This window comes from Nycticebus coucang, chromosome 8 (assembly GCF_027406575.1).
Source record: "Nycticebus coucang isolate mNycCou1 chromosome 8, mNycCou1.pri, whole genome shotgun sequence".
NCBI lineage: Eukaryota > Metazoa > Chordata > Mammalia > Primates > Lorisidae > Nycticebus > Nycticebus coucang.
In genome coordinates, this window is record NC_069787.1 from 98,000,883 (window position 1) to 98,021,210 (window position 20,328).

The window sequence follows — 20,328 nt, forward strand, 5'->3', positions numbered from 1 at the left end:
TCACTCTTGCTTAGGCTAGTCTCCAACACCTGAGTTCAGGCAATCTACCCGCCGTAGCCTTCCAGAGTGCTACGATTACAGGCATGAGCCATTGCGCCTGGCCTTACCCAGTTTTCTTATTGTTTCCCAAATATGCCTTTGCATTTGGCATCTGTTGTGTCTAAAGGGAGTAAAATTTCTTCCTTGCTTCCTTCAGGGTTCTTTTCACAAGTCTCCTACCAGTGAAGTTTTGTCTGACTGCAGGACCTTACCTTAATACTACTCTCTATCCTATTATACTGCTTTATTTTTATTCATAGCCCTAATTACTACCTGATGTTCTATGTACTTATTTTTTAATTTATTTACTGACTCTCCAACCTCTGCCCCAATGTAAGTCTTTAAGAGAGCAGAGATTTACATTTTTTCACTGCTATATACATAAAACCCAGAACAGTGTCTAGCACAGCAGTACTCAATCAGTTTTTATGGAATGAATGTGATTAAATGAAAAAGCACAGATACTTACCTAGAATACATGTCATGGGGCAAGTTTCTTCCAGATTACTCAGAAATACTTCTTTTTTGTAGAACATTTTTGTGGGTTCATGCTCTGTCTCTTCTGGGTGAATGAAGATGGGGCCATAAAAATATGCAGCTCCATCTCGAACCCATACTTTTTCAATTCTTTGGAGAAAAATGGAGAAATTAAAGTAGTTTCATTCTTAAAGAATTAATCTAACAAAAATTCTGTTGACTAAAAACTTAATAATATATACCATTCAGAGGCATTTCAAGTTTTTTGTTTTTTTTTTGAGACAGAGTCTCATTGTATCGCCCTCGGTAGAGTGCCGTGCTGTGTCAGCTCACAGCAACCTCAAACTCTTGGGCTTAAGCAATTCTCTTACCTCAGCCTTCCAAGTAGCTGGGACAATAGGCACTCACCAAAACGCCCGGCTATTTTTTTTTTTTTTTAATTTATTGTTGGGGATTCATTGAGGGTACGATAAGCCAGGTTACACTGATTGAAATTGTTAGGTAAAGCTCCTCTTGCAATCATGTCTTGCCCCCATAAAGTGTGACACACACCTCCGTCCCTCTAATTTTCCTCCCCACTCCGCATAACCTTAATTGTCCTCATAACAAAATTGAGTACATAGGATTCATGCTTCTCCATTCTTGTGATGCTTTACTAAGAATAATGTCTTCCACTTCCATCCAGGTTAATACGAAGGATGTAAAGTCTCCATTTTTTTTAATGGCTGAATACTATTCCATGGTATACATATACCACAGCTTGTTAATCCATTCCTGGGTTGGTGGGCATTTAGGCTGTTTCCACATTTTGGCGATTGTAAATTTAGCTGTAATAAACAGTCTAGTACAAGTGTCCTTATGATAAAAGGATTTTTTTCCTTCTGGGTAGATGCCCAGTAATGGGATTGCAGGATCAAATGGGAGGTCTAGCTTGAGTGCTTTGAGGTTTCTCCATACTTCCTTCTAGAAAGGTTGTACTAGCTTGCAGTCCCACCAGCAGTGTAAAAGTGTTCCCTTCTCTCCACATCCACGCCAGCATCTGCAGTTTTGAGATTTTGTGATGTGGGCCATTCTCATTGGGGTTAGATGATATCTCAGGGTTGTTTTGATTTGCATTTCTCTAATATATAGAGATGATGAACATTTTTTCATGTGTTTGTTAGCCATTCGTCTGTCTTCTTTAGAGAAGGTTCTATTCATGTCTCTTGCCCATTGATATATGGGATTGTTGCCTTTTTTCATGTGGATTAATTTGAGTTCTCTATAGATCCTAGTTATCAAGCTTTTGTCTGATTCAAAATATGCAAATATCCTTTCCCATTGTGTAGGTTGTCTCTTTGCTTTGGTTATTGTCTCCTTAGCCGTACAGAAGCTTTTCAGTTTAATGAAGTCCCATTTATTTATTTTTGTTGTTGTTGCAATTGCCATGGCAGTCTTCTTCATGAAGTCTTTCCCCAGGCCAATATCTTCCAGTGTTTTTCCTATGCTTTCTTGGAGGATTTTTATTGTTTCATGCCTTAAATTTAAGTCCTTTATCCAGTTTGAATCAATTTTTGTGAGTGGGGAAAGGTGTGGGTCCAGTTTCAGTCTTTTACATGTAGATATCCAGTTCTCCCAACACCATTTATTGAATAGGGAGTTTTTCCCCCAAGGTATGTTCTTGTTTGGTTTATCGAAGATTAGGTGGTTGTAAGATGTTAGTTTCATTTCTTGGTTTTCAATTCGATTCCAAGTGTCTATGGCTCTGTTTTTGTGCCAGTACCATGCTGTCTTGACCACTATGGCTTAGTAGTACAGGCTAAAATCTGGTATGCTGATGCCCCCAGCTTTATTTTTATTACTAAGAACTGCCTTAGCTATATGGGGTTTTTTCCGGTTCCATACAAAACGCAGAATCATTTTCTCCAAATCTTGAAAGCATGATGTTGGTATTTTGATAGGAATGGCATTGAATAGGTAGATTGCTTTGGGAAGTATAGACATTTTAATAATGTTGATTCTTCCCATCCATGAGCATGGTATGTTCTTCCATTTGTTAATATCCTCTGCTATTTCCTTTCCGAGGATTTTGTAATTTTCTTTATAGAGGTCCTTCACTTCCTTCGTTAGGTATATTCCTAGGTATTTCATTTTCTTTGAAACTGTGGTGAAGGGAGTTGTGTCCTTAATTAGCCCCTCATCTTGACTGTTATTGGTGTATACAAAGGCAACTGACTTGTGGACATTGATTCTGTATCCTGAAACATTACTGTATTTTTTGATGACTTCTAGGAGTCTTGTGGTTGAGTCTTTGGGGGTCTCTAAGTATAAGATCATGTCGTCAGCAAAGAGGGAGAGTTTGACCCTCTCTGCTCCCATTTGGATTCCCTTTATTTCCTTGTCTTGCCTAACTGTATTGGCTAGAAATTCCAGCACTATGTTGAATAGTAAAGGTGACAGAGGACAACCTTGTCTGGTTCCAGTTCTGAGAGGAAAAGCTTTCAGTTTTACTCCATTCAGTAAAATATTAGCTGTGGGTTTGTCATAGATAGCTTCAATCAGTTTCAGAAATGAGCCACCCATGCCTATACTCTTCAGTGTTCTAATTAGAAAAGGATGCTGGATTTTATCAAATGCTTTTTCTGCATCTATTGAGAGGATCATGTGATCTTTATTTTTGCCTCTGTTAATATGGTGGATAATGTTTATGGACTTGCGTATGTTAAACTAGCCTTGCATCCCTGGGATGAAGCCTACTTGATCATGATGAATGACTTTTTTGATGATAAGCTGTAATCTATTGGCTAGGATTTTGTTGAGAATTTTTGCATCTATATTCATGAGTGAGATTGGCCTTAAATTCTCCTTTTTGTTTGGGTCTTTTCCTGGTTTTGGCATCAGGGTGATGTTTGCTTCATAGAATGTGTTGGGGAAGATTCCTTCTTCCTCAATTTTTTGGAACAATTTCTGTAGAACAGGAATAAGCTCTTCCTTGAAGGTTTGATAGAATTCTGGTGTGAAGCCATCTGGACCAGGGCATTTTTTTGGTTGGAAGATTTTTTATTGTTTCTTTGATCTCAGTGCTTGAAATTGGTCTGTTCAGGAGCTCTATTTCTTCCTGGCTAAGTCTAGGGAGAGGGTGCGATTCCAAATATTGATCCATTTCCTTCATTGTCAAATTTCTGGGCACAGAGTTTCTGGTAGTATTCAGAGATGATCTCTTGTATCTCTGTGGGATCAGTTGTTATTTCCCCTTTATCATTTCTGACTGAGGTTACTAGAGATTTTACTTTTCTATTTCTCGTTAGTCTGGCCAATGGTTTATCTATTTTATTTATTTTTTCAAAAAACCAACTCCTTGTTTCATTAATTTTCTGAACGATTCTTTTGTTTTCAATTTCATTGATCTCTGATCTGATTTTGGATATTTCTTGTCTTCTACTGAGTTTAGGCTTAGATTGTTCTTCTTTTTCTAATTCCGTAAGATGGCTTGTGAGATAGTTGATGCACTCTCTTTCTGTTTTTCGAATGTAGGCATCTAAAGCGATGAATTTTCCTCTCAAAACTGCTTTTGCAGTATCCCACAGGTTTTGGTAGCTTGTGTCTTCATTGTTGTTATGCTCAAGGAAGTTAATGATTTCCTGTTTTATTTCTTCCTGCACCCATCTGTTATTCAACAGAAGATTGTTTAATTTCCATGCCTTTGGGTGGGGTTGAGCGTTTTTGTTAGAGTTGAGTTCCACCTTTAGTGCCTTATGGTCTGAGAAGATACAAGGTAAAATTTCAATTCTTTTGATTCTGTTGATATTTGTTTTGTGTCCCAGGATATGATCAATTTTGGAGAATGTTCCATGGGGTGATGAGAAGAATGTATATTCTTTATCTTTGGGATGGAGTGTTCTATATGCATCTATCAAGCACAGTTGTTCTAGGGTCTCATTTAAATCTCTTATATCTTTGTTTAATTTCTGTTTAGAGGATCTGTCCAGCTCTGTAAGAGGAGTGTTAAAGTCCCCTGTTATTATGGTATTATCAGGTATCATATTGCTCAGACTGAGTAAGGTCTGTTTCAAGAATCTGGGAGCATTTAAATTGGGTGCATAAATATTTAGAATTGAAACATCTTCTTGTTGTATTTTTCCCTTGACCAATATAAAGTGACCATCTTTGTCTTTTTTGACTTTAGTTGCTTTAAATCCACATGAATCTGAAAATAAGATTGCAACTCCTCTTTTCTTCTGAATTCCATTTGCCTGAAAAATTGTCTTCCAACCCTTGACTCGGAGCTTTAATTTGTCTGTTGAAGGCAGGTGTGTTTCTTGCAGACAGCAAATGGATGGCTTGTGTTTTTTAATCCAGTCAACCAATCTATGTCTCTTCAGTGGGGAATTCAAGCCATTAACATTTATTGAGATAATTGATAAGTGTGGTAGTATTCTATTCATCTTATTTTGTGAGAGTCCATTGCTTAGTTTTATCTTTTGCATCAGTGTGGAGGTTAGGTTCTGTCCTTTAATTTCTGAGTTCTTACTTTGCTGCTGATCCATTGTGGTGGTCAGTGTGCAGAACAGGTTGAAGTATTTCCTGTAAAGCTGGTCTTGTGGCAAATTTCCTCAATGTTTGTATATCCGTAATGATTTGATTTCTCCGTCAATTTTGAAGCTTAGCTTAGCAGGGTACAGAATTCTGGGCTGGAAATTGTTCTGTTTAAGTAGATTAAAGGTAGATGACCATTGTCTTCTTGCTTGGAAAGTTTCATTAGAGAAGTCTGCAGTCACTCTGATGGATTTGCCCCTGTAGGTCAACTGGTGCTTACTCCTGGCAGCTTGCAGAATCTTTTCTTTTGTCTTGACTTTGGACAGGTTCATCACAATGTGTCTTGGAGAAGCTCGGTTAGAGTTGAGGCGACCTGGGGTCCGATATCCCTCTGAAAGCAGTGTGTCAGAATCCTTGGTGATGTTTGGGAAATTTTCTTTTATAATATTCTCTAGTATGGCTTCCATTCCTCTGGAGCATTCTTCTTCTCCTTCTGGGATTCCTATAACTTGTATGTTAGAATGCTTCATAAAGTCCCATAATTCTAACAGTGAACGTTCTGCTTTCTCTCTCTTCTTTTCTGCCTCTTTTACTATCTGAGTTATCTCAAGAACTTTGTCTTCTACCTCTGAAATTCTTTCTTCTGCATGGTCTAACCTGTTGCTGATACTTCCCATTGCATCTTTAAGTTCCCTAATTGACTGTTTCAGTTCCTTCAGCTCTGCTATATCCTTTTTATATTCTTCATATCGTTCATCTCTTATTTGATTCTGTTTTTGAATTTCCTTTTGGTTATTTTCCACTTTATTAGCAGTTTCCTTCATTGTTTCCATCATTTCTTTCATTGTTTTCACCATGTGTATTCTAAATTCCCTTTCTGTCATTCGTAACATTTCTTTATAGGTGGAATCCTCTGCAGTAGCTACCTCATGGTCCCTTTGCGGGGTTGTTCTGGACTGGTTCTTCATATTGCCTGGAGTTTTCTGCTGATTCTTCCTCATGAGTGATTTCTTTTATCTGTTTCCTTGACCTAATTTTCCTTTCACTTCCTCTTGCTCTTTAAGTTCTTGTGCCTGTGGACCAAGGGTCGATGAGTCCTTTTGGTACAGGACCAGAAGGGTGAGAAGGTTGAAGAGCAAGAAAGGGATGAAAGAAAGGAGGACCGAGTGAAAAGAAAAAAAAATTAGAGAAAGGAGAGGGAGTGGGTAAAAGGAATATTGACAAAAAGAAGAGAGGCACAGAAAGAGGGAGACAGAGCAATATAGGTGTACAGTAGGGTACACCTTCTGGGTGTGCCCAGTTGGGTGGTTCCCTTGAGGTCAGCAGCTCTTTGCTAATCTGATCGGACACAGTACCCACCTCCACTAAGTAGAGAGGAAAGACAAAAATGCTATAAATCAAACCAAAAGAAGCAAACAGCTAACTTTACAGGATAAAATTGGGTGAAAAACCAAATAATAGTGGTAGAAACACTAGCAAAAATGAAGTTCTAGTTATTGAAAAAGGCAGCAATGGGAAATTATAATTAAATTAGAAAAATTGAGAAAGAAAAAAGATCTGTACGGAAAAGGTTGAAATTAAAAAACAACTTCAACAACATCAAAATAAACAAAAAAACAACCAAACAAAAAAAACCCAAAACACAACCAAAAACAAAGCAGTATGTATATGTTGTTGAATATTGTCTGGGCAACACATGGTCTTCTGGGATATGAGATGTTAATCACAGTTCAGATACGACTGGAGGCTGCTGATTTCTCAGACCCCACCAGGTAGACACCCGAAATCTCTCTTCAGCCCACTTAAAAGGCACTTTGAACTTGTAAACTTGCTGAGCAGAAGCTTTCCCAGGAATGTGCTTGTCGCTGGAGTCACTGCTGGAGTGGCTATCCACTTATCCAGTGCGCCAAAACTGGTCTCACTCTGCCCCTGAGGGTTAGGGCTGCAAGGCGGCTCAGACCCCACCCTTAGGCTACTCAGTCGCTACGTTACCAGTTCCCACCTGATTCTAGCTCTGCGACCCTGAGGGCGGAGCTTGCCGGGCAGATCACTCACAATGGCTCCCTGTGGCCCACAGCCAAACACTATTAGCTCCGTCTGGCTCAGTGGCTCAGACTGGGGCCCTAGACAACGGCCAAAGTTCTCCGCACTCTCTCTCAGGCTCTCCCCAAGGCAGTTCAACTCAGTGCCAAGTCCAAAGACACCAAAACAGTTCACAGGTAAGGCCTTTCCAGTTTGTAGTCTCGCTGCTACTGAACTTACAGTTGCGGGCGGGTTTAGACCCATTTAACACACGCAACCACTTGCCGGTTTTCCACTGTTTTAGTCCTCCTCTTGGGGTCCAGAAGTCTCTCGCTGACTCCCTGTGTCCTCACAGGGGTGATGATAGGCAGATCCCACCAGCCAGAGATACCTGGAGTCCTATCTCCCCAGACTCACAGTGCCCAGGTGCAAGGAAGCTGTTACTCGGCCGCCATCTTGCTCTCCTCCCCCGCCCAGCTATTTTTTGTTGCAGTTGTCATTGTTGTTTAGCTGGCCTGGGTTGGGTTCGAACCCGCCAGCCTTGGTGTATGTGGCTGACGCTGTAACCTCTGTGCTACTGCAGCTGAGCCCATGGCTGTTTTAATAAGACAACTTCATAGATTTTTTCCTTCCTTTGAAGGATATTTGGAAAAAGCAAAGAATGTTTGGTTACTCACCTGAGGGATTTTTTTTTTTTTTTTTTGAGACAGTCTTGTTCCCTCAGACTAGAGTGTTATAACATCAGCCTAGCTCACAACCACCTCAAACTCCTGGGTTCAAGCGATCCTCCTGCCTTAGTCTCTCAAACAGCTAGGACTATAGATGCCTGCCATCATGCTTGGCTAAAGAAAAAAATATTATAATATAATAGCAAGGTATATAAATTAATAGTTTCATTTGACTACCAGATTTTCTTCCTGAGATGCTCAAGATAGAAATACAATTTATCGTGTGTCACAGGGCTTATCAGTGAACTAAAGACACATTTGGGATGAGATTACACGAGGGGCAAACATTACTTTAAGACAGTGGTTTACCATCTTTTTGAAGATCGAGATCTAGTACCTCTCCATCCCGTTAAGAATCTGATGAAAGCCAGGTATCATCTCTCCAGAAACAAATGCAAATTAATATCTAACTATTATGTACTGTAGTATTCTTTATAACCAGCCCATAAAGTTGATATTATTTTTTCTTTCTTTCTTTTTTTATAAATTTCAGATTATGAGGGGCTGGGCGCAGTGGCTCACTCCTGTAATCCCAGCACTCTGGGAGGTCCAGGTGGGACTGCTTGAGCTCCTGAGTTCAAGACCAGCCTAAGCAAGAACAAGACTCTGTCTCTGCTAAAAATAGAAAAATTGGCCAGGTGTTATGTACATGCCTGTAGTCTTAGCTACCTGAGAGGCTGAGGCAAGAGGATTGCTCAAGCCCAAGAGTTTGGGGTTGCTGTGAGCTAAGATGTAGGGCACAAGGGTGACAAAATAAGACTATCTCCAAAAAAAAAAAACCCAAACAAAAAAACTAAATAAAAACAAAAAATTTCAGATTATGAAAGTGCAAATAATTAAGTTACAATGTTTACATTTGTTAGGTAAAGTCTCCATTGTAAGAAGCACCTTACCCTTACATTGTATCCATTAGAAAAGAGTACACCAATCACCCATCCTCCTCTGCCCTCCCCACAATTAGAATTAAACTGAGTTTTTCTCTTGTGTGGGCCTGTATTAGTTCATCTACTGGCTTCATATTAGTATTGAATACATTGGATACTTGCTTTTCCATTAAAGTTGGTATTATTATTGTCCCATACTCTCAAGGTTCCTGACATGAATTAGCATCCTCATCTCAGTTAAGGGTAACTACTCTTCCAGTTCCTCAGGGCAACATACACAAGTCAGCTTTGACTTCTCCCTCTCAGATCTCACATCCCATTTGTTAAGAATACTATTAATTCGGCCAGGTGCGGTGGCTCACACCTGTAATCCGAGCACTTTGGGAGGCTGAGGCAGGTAGACTGTCTGAGCTCACCGAGTTCAAGACCAGCCTGGGCGAGAGTGAGACCGTCTCTACTAAAAGAACAGAAAAACTAGCCAAGTGTAGTGGTACATACCTGGCTTCTCAGTGAGGTTTTACAGAGACCACCCTTCTTTTCCCAAGCATAGGACCCCCAACACACCTTACCTTATCCCATTCTATTTTTTCTAGAGCAAGTACTATGATCTACCATACTATACACTTTAGGATACTTAGTATTGTCGTCTCATTAGAAGAAAGCTCCAAAGGCCTAAGAATATTTATTTTATTCACCAGTGTATCCTCAGAACCTGGTAAATAGCAGATGTAATAACTTACTGAATGATGAACAAGTATGATGAAGAAACTGAAGCCCAGTGAAGTAAATCACTTGCCTAAGGACAGACATCCAACTAGTGAAGCTGGGACATAAACCAAGATCTCCCGGAAGCAACTACTGTTCCTAACCACTACTGTCTACTTACTGCCCAGTCCTGTACAAGACCACTTTCCTGCTGTTTTTGCCTTTAAACCATAGTTCCATCCTTTTGTTAATTACTTGTTCATCAAGTATCTGAGCCCCTACTATGTTTCATGTGCTAAGATTTAAGCACTGAATAGAAAGGTGAGAAAAAAAAGAGTTCCTACTTTCAGAGCTTTTGGAAACTCTGGGTATAGAAACTTAACAAAAATATAATGAACATCAACACATAATATGTATTCTAAGCAGAAGGAAATATGTGGTTCTGAGTGTGTGTAGGTCTTAACCCAGTCTGCAGGTGACAGGAAAGACTGCCTTTTTTCTTATTTTTGTAGAGACAGAGTCTCACTGTACCGCCCTCGGGTAGAGTGCCTTGGCGTCACATGGCTCACAGCAACCTCTAACTCTTGGGCTTACGCGATTCTCTTGCCTCAGCCTCCCGAGCAGCTGGGACTACAGGCGCCCGCCACAACGCCCGGCTATTTTTTTGTTGCAGTTTGGCCGGGACTGGGTTTGAACCCGCCACCCTCGGCATATGGGGCCGGCGCCATACTCACTGAGCCACAGGTGCCGCCCAAGACTGCCTTTTCAAAGAAAGTACCATTTAAAATTGAAGCTAAAGGAGTTTACCATGTGAAGCGGGCTGGGAAATTTCCAAGCTGAGAGTTCAACAGTAAATGGTGGGAGAAGAAAATAAAAGAGCCCATGAGAATAATTTAAATAATGTCGTTAGAGGTAAAAGTAGTGAAGTGTGGTATGAGAAAAAGCTGGAGAAGTTGCCCAGGGAAGACCTTTTGTTTTCATCCTAACAGTGATTAATTTCTATTGGTTCCAATCTCTCAGACCCCACCTCCTTTTCCCTATTTCAATGACACTCACCTGCCCACTCGAGGGCGCACCAGGCCATGGGATTTGATGAAGACACAGTCTCCAACTTTGAGCCACATGTCATTGTAACGAAGCTGCTCAAAGTAGTGGCAACCTGGTTCACCATTGGACATTTCCACAGGGACATCTTCTTTGTCCTGTGGTAAAGGAAACAGGTTGAAGAAAGGCAGCTGGCAATCAAGGAGTAAACAGAGAAGGCAAGGAAAAAAAAATGCTTTCCTTTACATTAACTTAGAAGAAAAAACTACCACAAAAGAAGCTTTGATGATAGTTAGGAAAACAAAAAATTACAATAATGAAATCAAACTAAATCTTATCAAGTATTGTATCTATTTTAAATTTCTAGTTAATCTTCATAAAATAATGTTACCCCAAGATGCCTTTATTCCTTCTCCTTTCTTCCTCCATTCCCAAAGCCTTTAGAAAAAATATACTGAAGATTTATCTGCATTTAAAAGAAGTCTTATTCATTCATTATACTATAGAGTATAATGAGGAAATTTCACGCAAGCCTCTTCTTTACCACATTTATTGAGCAACCTTAATACCTTAACATTAAAAATTGATAGATTTAAAAATTTTACTATTTCGATCTATTCCAACATGGAAAGGAATATCCAGCCTCTGTGACGCAAACAGTTCTGAATGAATGTTAGGGTCTGTCACCTACTGGCTGCTGTGATATTGGGCAAATTACTTGACCTCTCGTGCCTTAGTTTCCTCATCTATAAAATGAGGATATGATAGTATGACCACCAGATGGATGGAGTTGTTAGGAAGCTTAAATGACATAATCCATACTTAAGTACATAGAACAACGCCTGACTTACAAAAACCACTTAATAAACATTGTTATTGTTGTTTTATAGTCCCAGCTAAAGAAAGGAAAAGAAAAAAGATACTGCTGATAAATGTAAAGATAGTAAAGAACCATCATTTACTAGGAACCTAGCATATAACCTGGGCATAGGACTAGGTATTTTACTTTATTTATTAAAGACAGATTCTTACTCTGCTGCCCAGGTGAGAGTGTCATGGCATTATCAGCCTGGCTCACAGCAACCTCAAACCTCAAATGATCCTCCTACCTCAGACTGCTGAGCAGCTGGGACTACAGCACCCCTCCTCTCCACGATTCCCAGCTGATTTTTTTATTTTTAGTAGAGACAGGGTGTTGCTCTTGCTAAGGCTGGTCTTGAACTCCTGAGCTCAAGGGTTCCTTCTATCATCTCAGCTTTTCAGAGTGTTAAGAATTATAGACATAAGCCACTGCATCTGGCCTAGACTAGGTATTTTAAATACATTAATGCCAAAACACAAAAAGCTGAGGAAACTCCACACTTAAAAAAATCTCTTGTGGGATGTCCAAATAATGTCCAGATCTTTATGACTTCATATGTGATACTGAAATTATCTTCATGAAAATTCCTTAAGGATGAGAACAGTCCCACACAAATCTAGGTGAGGGGCACTTGAAAGAATGAAAGCTGTAAAATAAATAAACCCTGAGATTAAGAATACATTGTTCTTTTAGAAATGGATCTATTCTGGGCGGCGCCTGTGGCTCAGTCAGTAAGGCGCCGGCCCCATATACCGAGGGTGGCGGGTTCAAACCCGGCCCCGGCTGAACTGCAACCAAAAAACAGCTGGGCATTGTGGCAGGCGCCTGTAGTCCCAGCTACTCGGGAGGCTGAGGCAAGAGAATCGCTTAAGCCCAGGAGTTGGAGGTTGCTGTGAGCTGTGTGATGCCACGGCACTCTACCGAGGGCCATAAAGTGAGACTCTGTCTCTACAAAAAAAAAAGAAATGGATCTATTCTAAAGTTATACTTTAAAATTGTTCCTGAAATGACTTGTCTTTTTATTAAAATAAAAACATGGCTCGGTGACTAGAGCTCAGTGAGTAGGGTGCCAGCCATATACACCGAGGCTGGAAGGTTTGAGCCCGGCCTGGTCCTGCAAAACAGTGACAACTGCAACCAAAACATAGCCAGGTGCTGTGGCCGGCCATGTAGTCCCAGCTACTTGGAGGCTGAGGCAAGAGAATGGCTTAAGTCCTGAAGTTTGAGATTTCTGTGAGCTGTGATGCCACAGCACTCTACCAAGGGAGTGAGACTCTCTCAAAAAAAAAAAAAAAAAATGATACCCCAAAATCCAAGTAACTCATAAACAGAGAGGACCCTGGGGGGTTTATAAATACTAGACAACAAATCTAAATTAATTCTTAAGCTGGCTTCCATTGGTATTTCTCCTCCTTTTATTATTTATTTATTTATTTTTTGAGACAGAGTCTCCCCCTGGGTAGAGTGGTTTTATTTTTAATTATTATTATTATTATTATTATTATTTTTTGCAGTTTTTGGCCGGGGCTGGGTTTGAACCCACCACCTCCGGCATATTGAGCCAGTGCCCTACTCCTTTGAGCCATAGGCGCCACCCAATGTGCTGGTTTTATATACAATTTAAAATGTTTTCATCAAACTGGTTAACATAGCCTTCATGGCATTTTCTTAGTTATTGTGCTAAGACATTTATATTCTACACCTAGTAAATTTCACATGTACCCTTGTAAGATGCACCGTAGGTGTAGCCCCCCCTTCCCCCCCCTTTTCTTGGTCTATAATTGGGTTATAGCTTTCACAAGAAAGCTATAAATTGGTTTTGTAGTAAGACTGAGTACATTGGATACTTTTTCTTCCATTCCTGAGATACTTTGCTAAGAATATGTTCCAGCTCCATCCATGTAAACATGAAAGAGGTAAAGTCTCCATCTTTCTTTAAGGCTGCATAATATTCCATGGTGTACATATACCACAATTTATTGATCCATTCATGGGTTGCTGGGCACTTGGGCTTCTTCCATGAGTTAGCAATTATGAATTGGGCTACAACAAACATTCTGGTACATATATCTTTGTTGTAATATGATTTTTGGTCTTCTGGATATATACCTAGTAGGGCAATTGTAGGATTGAATGGCAGGTCTAATTTTAGATCTCTAAGTGTTTTTTAAGAGACAAGGTCTTACTCTGTCAGCCAGGCTGAAGTGCAATGGTGTTCATAGTTCACTGCATTCTCGAACTTCTGGGTTTAAGCCATCCTCCTGCCTTAGCCTTCCAAGTAGCTATCACGATAAATGTGCATCATCACATCGAGAGAATTTAAAAAAAAATTTTAATAGAAATAGGGTCTCGCTATGTTTCTCAACTATGTTGCTTAGGCTAGTCTTGAACTTCCAGTCTCAAGTGATCTCTCTGTCCTAGCCTCCAAAGTGCTGGGAATATAATGAGCCACCACACCTGTCTTACTTTTAAATTCTATCATATATCCTGTTTTCTAAGTATTAATGTCTTTCTTTCTTTTACAGTTTCCTTCTTTCTCTTTGGTGAAGGTTTTATATTGTTGCTCTTTTTCTGAGTTTGAACATTTTATTCATTTATTTTCTAGAATAGATAGTTTGAGACATAAAATTCTTTTCTGTGTGGCTACTCTCCACATACCTTTTCTAAGATAAAATTGTCTTCTGCTTGACTGTCCTCTGAGTTGTCTGTATTCTTCTCATCATCCCCTTTATCTGCATTTGCAAACACAGAGGCCACACGGACCACCGGCAAGGGTACATCTCGAGGGACAAACCTAACTGAGCTGATGGGCATGGTCCACAGTTTAATTTTCTTAAAAGATTTGGTTTTGGCAGAATACCGTGATTCACAAACAAAAACATCCTCATCTCTGAAGTTTTCTGGGCATAATTTAAAGTATTCCTGTAGGACATAAGAACAAAAATAGGTGAAATTTCTGAAAACTACAACCGAAAAAAAAAAGGGAAATACCAACCAACCAAACAAAAGCTAAACTGATTAATTCTGGCAGTTAACAATAAATGATAAAAAGCTAGAGATACTTGGCTATAGAATAATAAGTCTTTATTAAATACATACCCTTTAACTTATAAACAAACATAAATAGCTCCAGTTAGCTTACCAAGTGCTCTTTGCAAATATATTAATATTTTATATAGCTATACTGCTTAAAACTTTGAACAGGGTTCATGTATATCTGACAGATACACGAAAAAGCACAGCTAACTACCTAAAAACCAAACTGATAAATTAACATGATTATCTTTCAGAAAACAATATTCATAAAATTTAGCTTGGCAACTTACATTAACTGCATACAGCTTAATAGTGTAGGCAGAAAATACTCTTTCACAATCATGTTTAGGTTAATTTCTTCCTAAATCTTTATATAAAGCTAAACAGATACAGCTTAAAAAACCAAATAGTTTAAAAGAGAGTTCCTAATTATAAATACCGATTTTTTTTGTGTTCATAAAATTTTATTCACAGGGAATGGGGAGGGGGGTTAATGAATTTCTTACCTTGACAAACATGACCACACATTTGCCTAGAATTTTACTAACGGGAACTTTATTGTAATAGTCACTCTTAAAAACTTCTTTTTCTAGAAATTTTCGTGTAGCCAGGTGGAATGTTTCATTTGGCCGATAAAACCAACAGCCATACAACCATTTTTCACCTCAAAAATAGAAAGAAATAGAGAGAGAGAGAAAGAGAGGAAGAATCATCATTAATAGAAATCACATTCTATTTTCTTAAAAAGACATGGGGTGGGGTCTTGCCATATTGCCCAGGCAACACTCAAACTCCTGGGCTCAAGCAATCCTCCTGCCTCAGACTCCCAAGTAGGTGGGACTATAGGTGCATGCTACCTTGCCTGCCTCACAAATGACACATTTTTTTCAAAATTAGGAAATCTTCTATTAAGCAATCCTGCCATGGTCTGAATCTAACACTGTGCTTTTAGGGCACAGTTTCTTACTATTATCATCTAAGAAGAAATAATATTTTATTTATTTTTTGAGACACAGCCTCACTTTGTCACCCTGGGTAGAGAGCTGTGGCATCATAACTCACAGCAACCTCCAACTCCTAGGCTCAAGTGAGTCACTTGCCTCATGAGCCTCCCAAGTAGCTGGGACTACAGGCACCCGCCACAATGCCTGGCTATTTTGTAGACAGGGTCTCACTCGCTCAGGCTCGTTTTTTTTTTTTTGTGTGTGTGTGTGTTTTTTGGCCGGGGTTGGGTTTGAACCCGCCACCTCTGGCATATGGGACCAGCGCCCTACCTCTTTGAGCCACAGGTGCTGCCCCTCAGGCTGGTTTTGAAATCGTGAGCTCAAGCAATCCACCTGCCTCAGTATCCCAGAGTGCTAGGATTACAGGCGTGAGCCACCCCGCCCAGCCTGAAGAAATAATATTTTAAAATGATCAAGTATTATGAAGACTAAAAAATGCTACTTATATTAATATATGTATAATGCCCTCATATTGAAAGATATACATAACAGAATGAGGAAGGAAGGTGATAAAACCTGTTCATTCTGCTCAAGTGATTACACACCTAGAGCTGTGTGCATAGTTTCTGCCTTTTTTTTTTTTTTGGTCTGACACAGGGTCTCACTATGTTGCCTGGCTTAGAGTGCAGTGGGGTCATCATAGCTCACAGCAACCTCAAACTCCTGGGTTCAACTGATCCTCCTGCCTCAACCTCCCAAGTAGCTGGGACTATAGGTATGTACCACCATACCATGTTGGGCTTTTTTTTTTTTTTTTTTTTGTAGAGACAGAGTTTCACTTCATAGCCCTTGGTAGAATGCCATGGCATCACACAGCTCACAGCAACCTCCAACTCCTGGGCTTAAGCGATTCTCCTGCCTCAGCCTCCCGAGCAGCTGGGACTACAGGTGCCTGCCACAACGCCCGGCTATTTTTTGGTTGCAGTTCAGCCGGGGCCGGGCTTGAACCCGCCACCCTCGGTACATGGGGCCGGCGCCCTACCGTTCTTTTTCTTTTTGTAGATATGAAGTCTTGCTACCATCCAGGCTGACCTCAAAATCTTGGCCTCAAGTGATCTTCCCACCTTGGGCTCTCAAAGTGCTAGGATTATAAGCTAAGCGTGAGGCACCAGGCCCAAAGTGGCTTCATTAACTTCTATTCATTCTCCATGTTTTAACTTAACTGTTCTAGGAAACTTTTCTGAAAACAAATTCTAAGCCAAAGCAAATGCCTTTCTTTCTTTCTTTCTTTTTTTTTTTTTGAGACATAGTCTTACTACGTCACCCTCGGTAGAGTGCTATGGCATCACAGCTCACAGCAACCTCAAACTCTTGGGCTTAAGCGATTCTCTTGCCTCAGCCTCTCAAATAGCTAGGACTATAGGTGCCCAGCAATTTTTGTTGTTGTTGTTGTTGTTGCAGTTGTTATTGTTGTTTAGCAGGCCTGGGTCAGGTTCGAACCCACCTGCCTTGGTGTTGTGGCTGACGCCCTAACCACTGATCTACAGGCACCGAACCAAAGCAAATGCCTTTCTATAATAATTTGTCTTTTATTTGCAATCTTCTTTACTAGAGTGGTTTTGCCAAGGGAAAAACATGAGCCTTTTGTTTTTCTGCATCTCTCTTATTCTACATGGATTTTGGCTCCAAGTGTGTTTTTAATAAATATTCATACAGGTGAATGACTAAATCTCAAACTTTAAGAAGTTACATTTCTTTTGACTCAAATTGTGACACTGCCCAGTAATGCTAGATCTGATGTTTTCCATATGGGGTGGATGCTTAATTATATATATTCATATACATGGTATTGAACTATTATTGCTGGAAGGCATAAAATGTCTGAGTTAAAATGTTTTTCCCTGAGGAGGAAAGAAGAGTAAAATAGGCACATCTTCCCAATCTGCACTGTGATTTAAAACAGATTTACCTGCTGAATCTTCCCAAAGTCTCTCAATACAGACTATGTGTGGCTGTAGGTTGGCCTCTGCAGGCTCCACATAGACGTAATCTCCAACATGGTACATGCTGTTTTTAAAGCTGCAGTCCTGGCTGTATGTGCGATGTAAGCCTGAGAGCCCTGCAGTCCCAGAAGAATCTTCACTCTTTTCAGCTTCTTAGGTTTAAAAAAAAAAAAAAAAGGTATTCATTAAAGGTATGGTAGAGTTCAATGTAGGATCCAAACAATACACACAAAAACATTTAATTCTTTTTGTAATATTCAAAGGCTAGAATCAGCAAAAGTAGTATAATTTATAAATACTAATTACTGTGTTTAAAAAAATTTTTTTTGACTAGTCAAGTTTTTTGTTTTAATTATAATTAAAGTCTTGGACATCTCATTTATTGGCACTGTAACTTTCATATTTAAATTAAATAAATGTTATTAGACAAGCATGACAATTTATAAATGTAAGGTGCCATTACTGAGTAAATATATTCCTCAGTGAGATGTCCCTTGTCTCACCAACTAATGAAACAATATGCATTAGTTTACTTTTATTAGTAGATGATACACTGTTGCAAATGCTAATCCTCTCTGCTCCCTGGTGTTTATTTTGCACATACACGTGAGTTGGTTTGAATGTATGAATTGGAATGTATGAACAATCTCTTTAATAATCAACAAGATGAACTGGGCTTGGGCTTTCAGTGAAGATTGATGGCGTCTGTCTGAATCAAGTCATCTGACCTGACCCATCTCCATGAGCAAGAACTCTCTGAACTGCTTTTGCAAAGCCTGCTGCAACATTCATGGCATCTTTTGCACTGGTTTCAAAGTAAGGATAGTCACCTTTATCCCTGCTCTAGGTATGGGCTTCTATAGTCACTTGGCCCTCACTTAGGTCAATTCTGTTACCCAAAATCACAAAAGGGAAGTTTTTTGGCTCTTTCATGTCCCCATAATATATAAATTCTTTCTTCCAGTTACTTCAGTTCTGAAAGCTTTGTGAACCATCAACACTAAACGAAAGCAGGCCAACAGTTAGAACCTCTGTAAGATGATGTGCTAAAGGCTTCAGAATCGCTCTTCACTGTGTCCCAACTCTGCATGATAACCAAATGTCCATCCACCTCCAAATCCTTATTTAAAAATTCCACACCCACTGTATGGAATAGCTGGGTATCAAACTTATCAGTTGCATATCTGTTCCTAAAAGAACTCTTCCCAACTCCACATCTCCAAGGAGAATTTCTTTAAAAACTGATGATTTTCCTACCATTATTAATTTCAAGAGCTCTGAGATTAATGGTTCAATTCAAGGAATATCTCCTGTGGTTGTTGAGAAGATTCACTTGGACGGGAAAGCGTTTCATAACAATGCCAGGCTCCTTACAGGAGAACAGGAAGTTTCTTCAGGACCCCAGAGTGCTATAGTCTCGTACCCACATGTGGAGGATACTCTGAGAGCTCCAGGATGACATGTTTGGGTGCAATAAGGACATAAAGAGGTACATGGCCCTTGCAGGCAAGAGGTGGCAAGGGGGCACTGCCCAGCTCTAGCTGCACTGCTCCTGTCTAGTGCAAAGGGAACAACATGGGGACAGGCTGGGCTGCTAACTATACAACCTAAAATAAATACCAGGGAGCAGAGAGGATTAGCATTTGCAACAGTATATCATCTACTAATAAAGGAAACTAATGCATATAGTTCAGTGAATACTGGAATATGAGTGAGAAGGCACTCAAATGGAACACAGAATATGCAGGCAGTGATGAAAGGTAAGGGGATTTCTTTTGTTTTTCTTATAGAAAAAGATATAGCCCTTGACTCTGATTTCCAAGGGTCCTCAAACTATGGTCCGTGGGTCACATGAGACGGTGTGATTGTATTTGTTCCCGTTTTGTTTTTTTACTTCAAAATAAGATATGTGCAGTGTGCATAGGAATTTGTTCACAGTTTTTTTTTTTTTTTTAAACTATAGTCCGGCCCTCCAACAGTCTGAGGGACAGTGAACTGGCTCCCTGTTTAAAAAGTTTGAGGACCCCTGTTAGACTGAGTCAACTCATTCAGGGTATTTGGAAATGTCTCTCGGTTGGTCAGGATTTGGATCACAGGTCTTTTTCAGGAGCTGTAAATATGGTAAAAGTTACGCTCAAGATTGTAGCTCCTCATTCACCATGCACTGGGATCTTCTTCCCCAGATAGGTCGTATAATACCACAAATTCATCTATTTCATAGGGAACGGAGGCCCAAGAAGGATTAGGATCCCCCAGAGTTATCTGTAGAATATCAAAAGGCTGAGTGGCCCCTGATGAATCCAACACAAAAGCACCAGCCCCTCCAGGCTTCTCCATACCAGAAAGCTCATGTGGATCATGGTAAGATTCATCTGAAGTTCCAGGACTCATAGGATGAGTGTTTTCAGCACTTATTGGTAAGGGGGGGTCTCCTCCTCCTTCACCAAAATAATCTGTTCTGATGTTCCTGGTGTCACATTTAGCTGAGACTGTAGCTGCTCCTGCTGCTCCTTCCTCCATATGACATGCTGGTTCTTGAACCAAGTCGTTAGGACTGAGTCATCGAGGTGGAAGTTTGAAGCCAGGTTCATTATGGTAGCACAGTCTGGGTACATGGTCTTGGTAAACGCTAGTTTCAATTCTGCGAATTGCTCCTTACTAAACGTTGCGTGGGACTGACAAGTATATCCCGGCTTTCCTGATTTGCTGGCAGACATGATATTTCTTAGAAGTGCCAAGTTCCTTACTCTTTGTGTGTGTTTTTAAAATTCTGAATAGCCTCTACTTTTTGAATTATAACCAACTGCTATCAATTTAAATACATATATAAGTAAACAAAGGAAGCATAGAATAAAACCAGTCACCTTAATAATGTATGTTAACATGGTCATTTTGGATAATACAGAAAGGCATAAACAAGAAAATAAATTAATTATAAATCATGTAATTCTAGAGATAATTTCTAATGTATTTCCTCTCCATCTTAATGCTTCTGAATTTGTTTTCTAGCAGTTATGTGGATATGACATAATAGAGTCTTATAATTAAGAAAATATGAAATATGTATAC

General features: G+C 39.7%; 1 protein-coding gene and 1 pseudogene across 12 annotated transcripts in view; both read right to left on the reverse strand.

Annotated features, from left to right (window-relative positions):
• Positions 1 to 20,328, reverse strand: part of PBRM1 (polybromo 1) — a 159,820-nt gene that overhangs the window by 33,228 nt on the left and 106,264 nt on the right. For all 12 annotated transcript variants that reach the window (XM_053600122.1, XM_053600130.1, XM_053600129.1 and 9 more), the window contains 5 exons: positions 17,226 to 17,411; positions 14,819 to 14,976; positions 13,935 to 14,198; positions 10,427 to 10,572; positions 509 to 666 (listed from right to left, as the gene is read on the reverse strand). In XM_053600122.1, the coding sequence (XP_053456097.1) occupies positions 509 to 666; positions 10,427 to 10,572; positions 13,935 to 14,198; positions 14,819 to 14,976; positions 17,226 to 17,411 (912 nt within the window). The remainder of the gene's footprint in view (positions 1 to 508; positions 667 to 10,426; positions 10,573 to 13,934; positions 14,199 to 14,818; positions 14,977 to 17,225; positions 17,412 to 20,328) is intronic.
• Positions 17,853 to 18,519, reverse strand: LOC128592255 (ras-related protein Rab-9A-like; annotated as a pseudogene).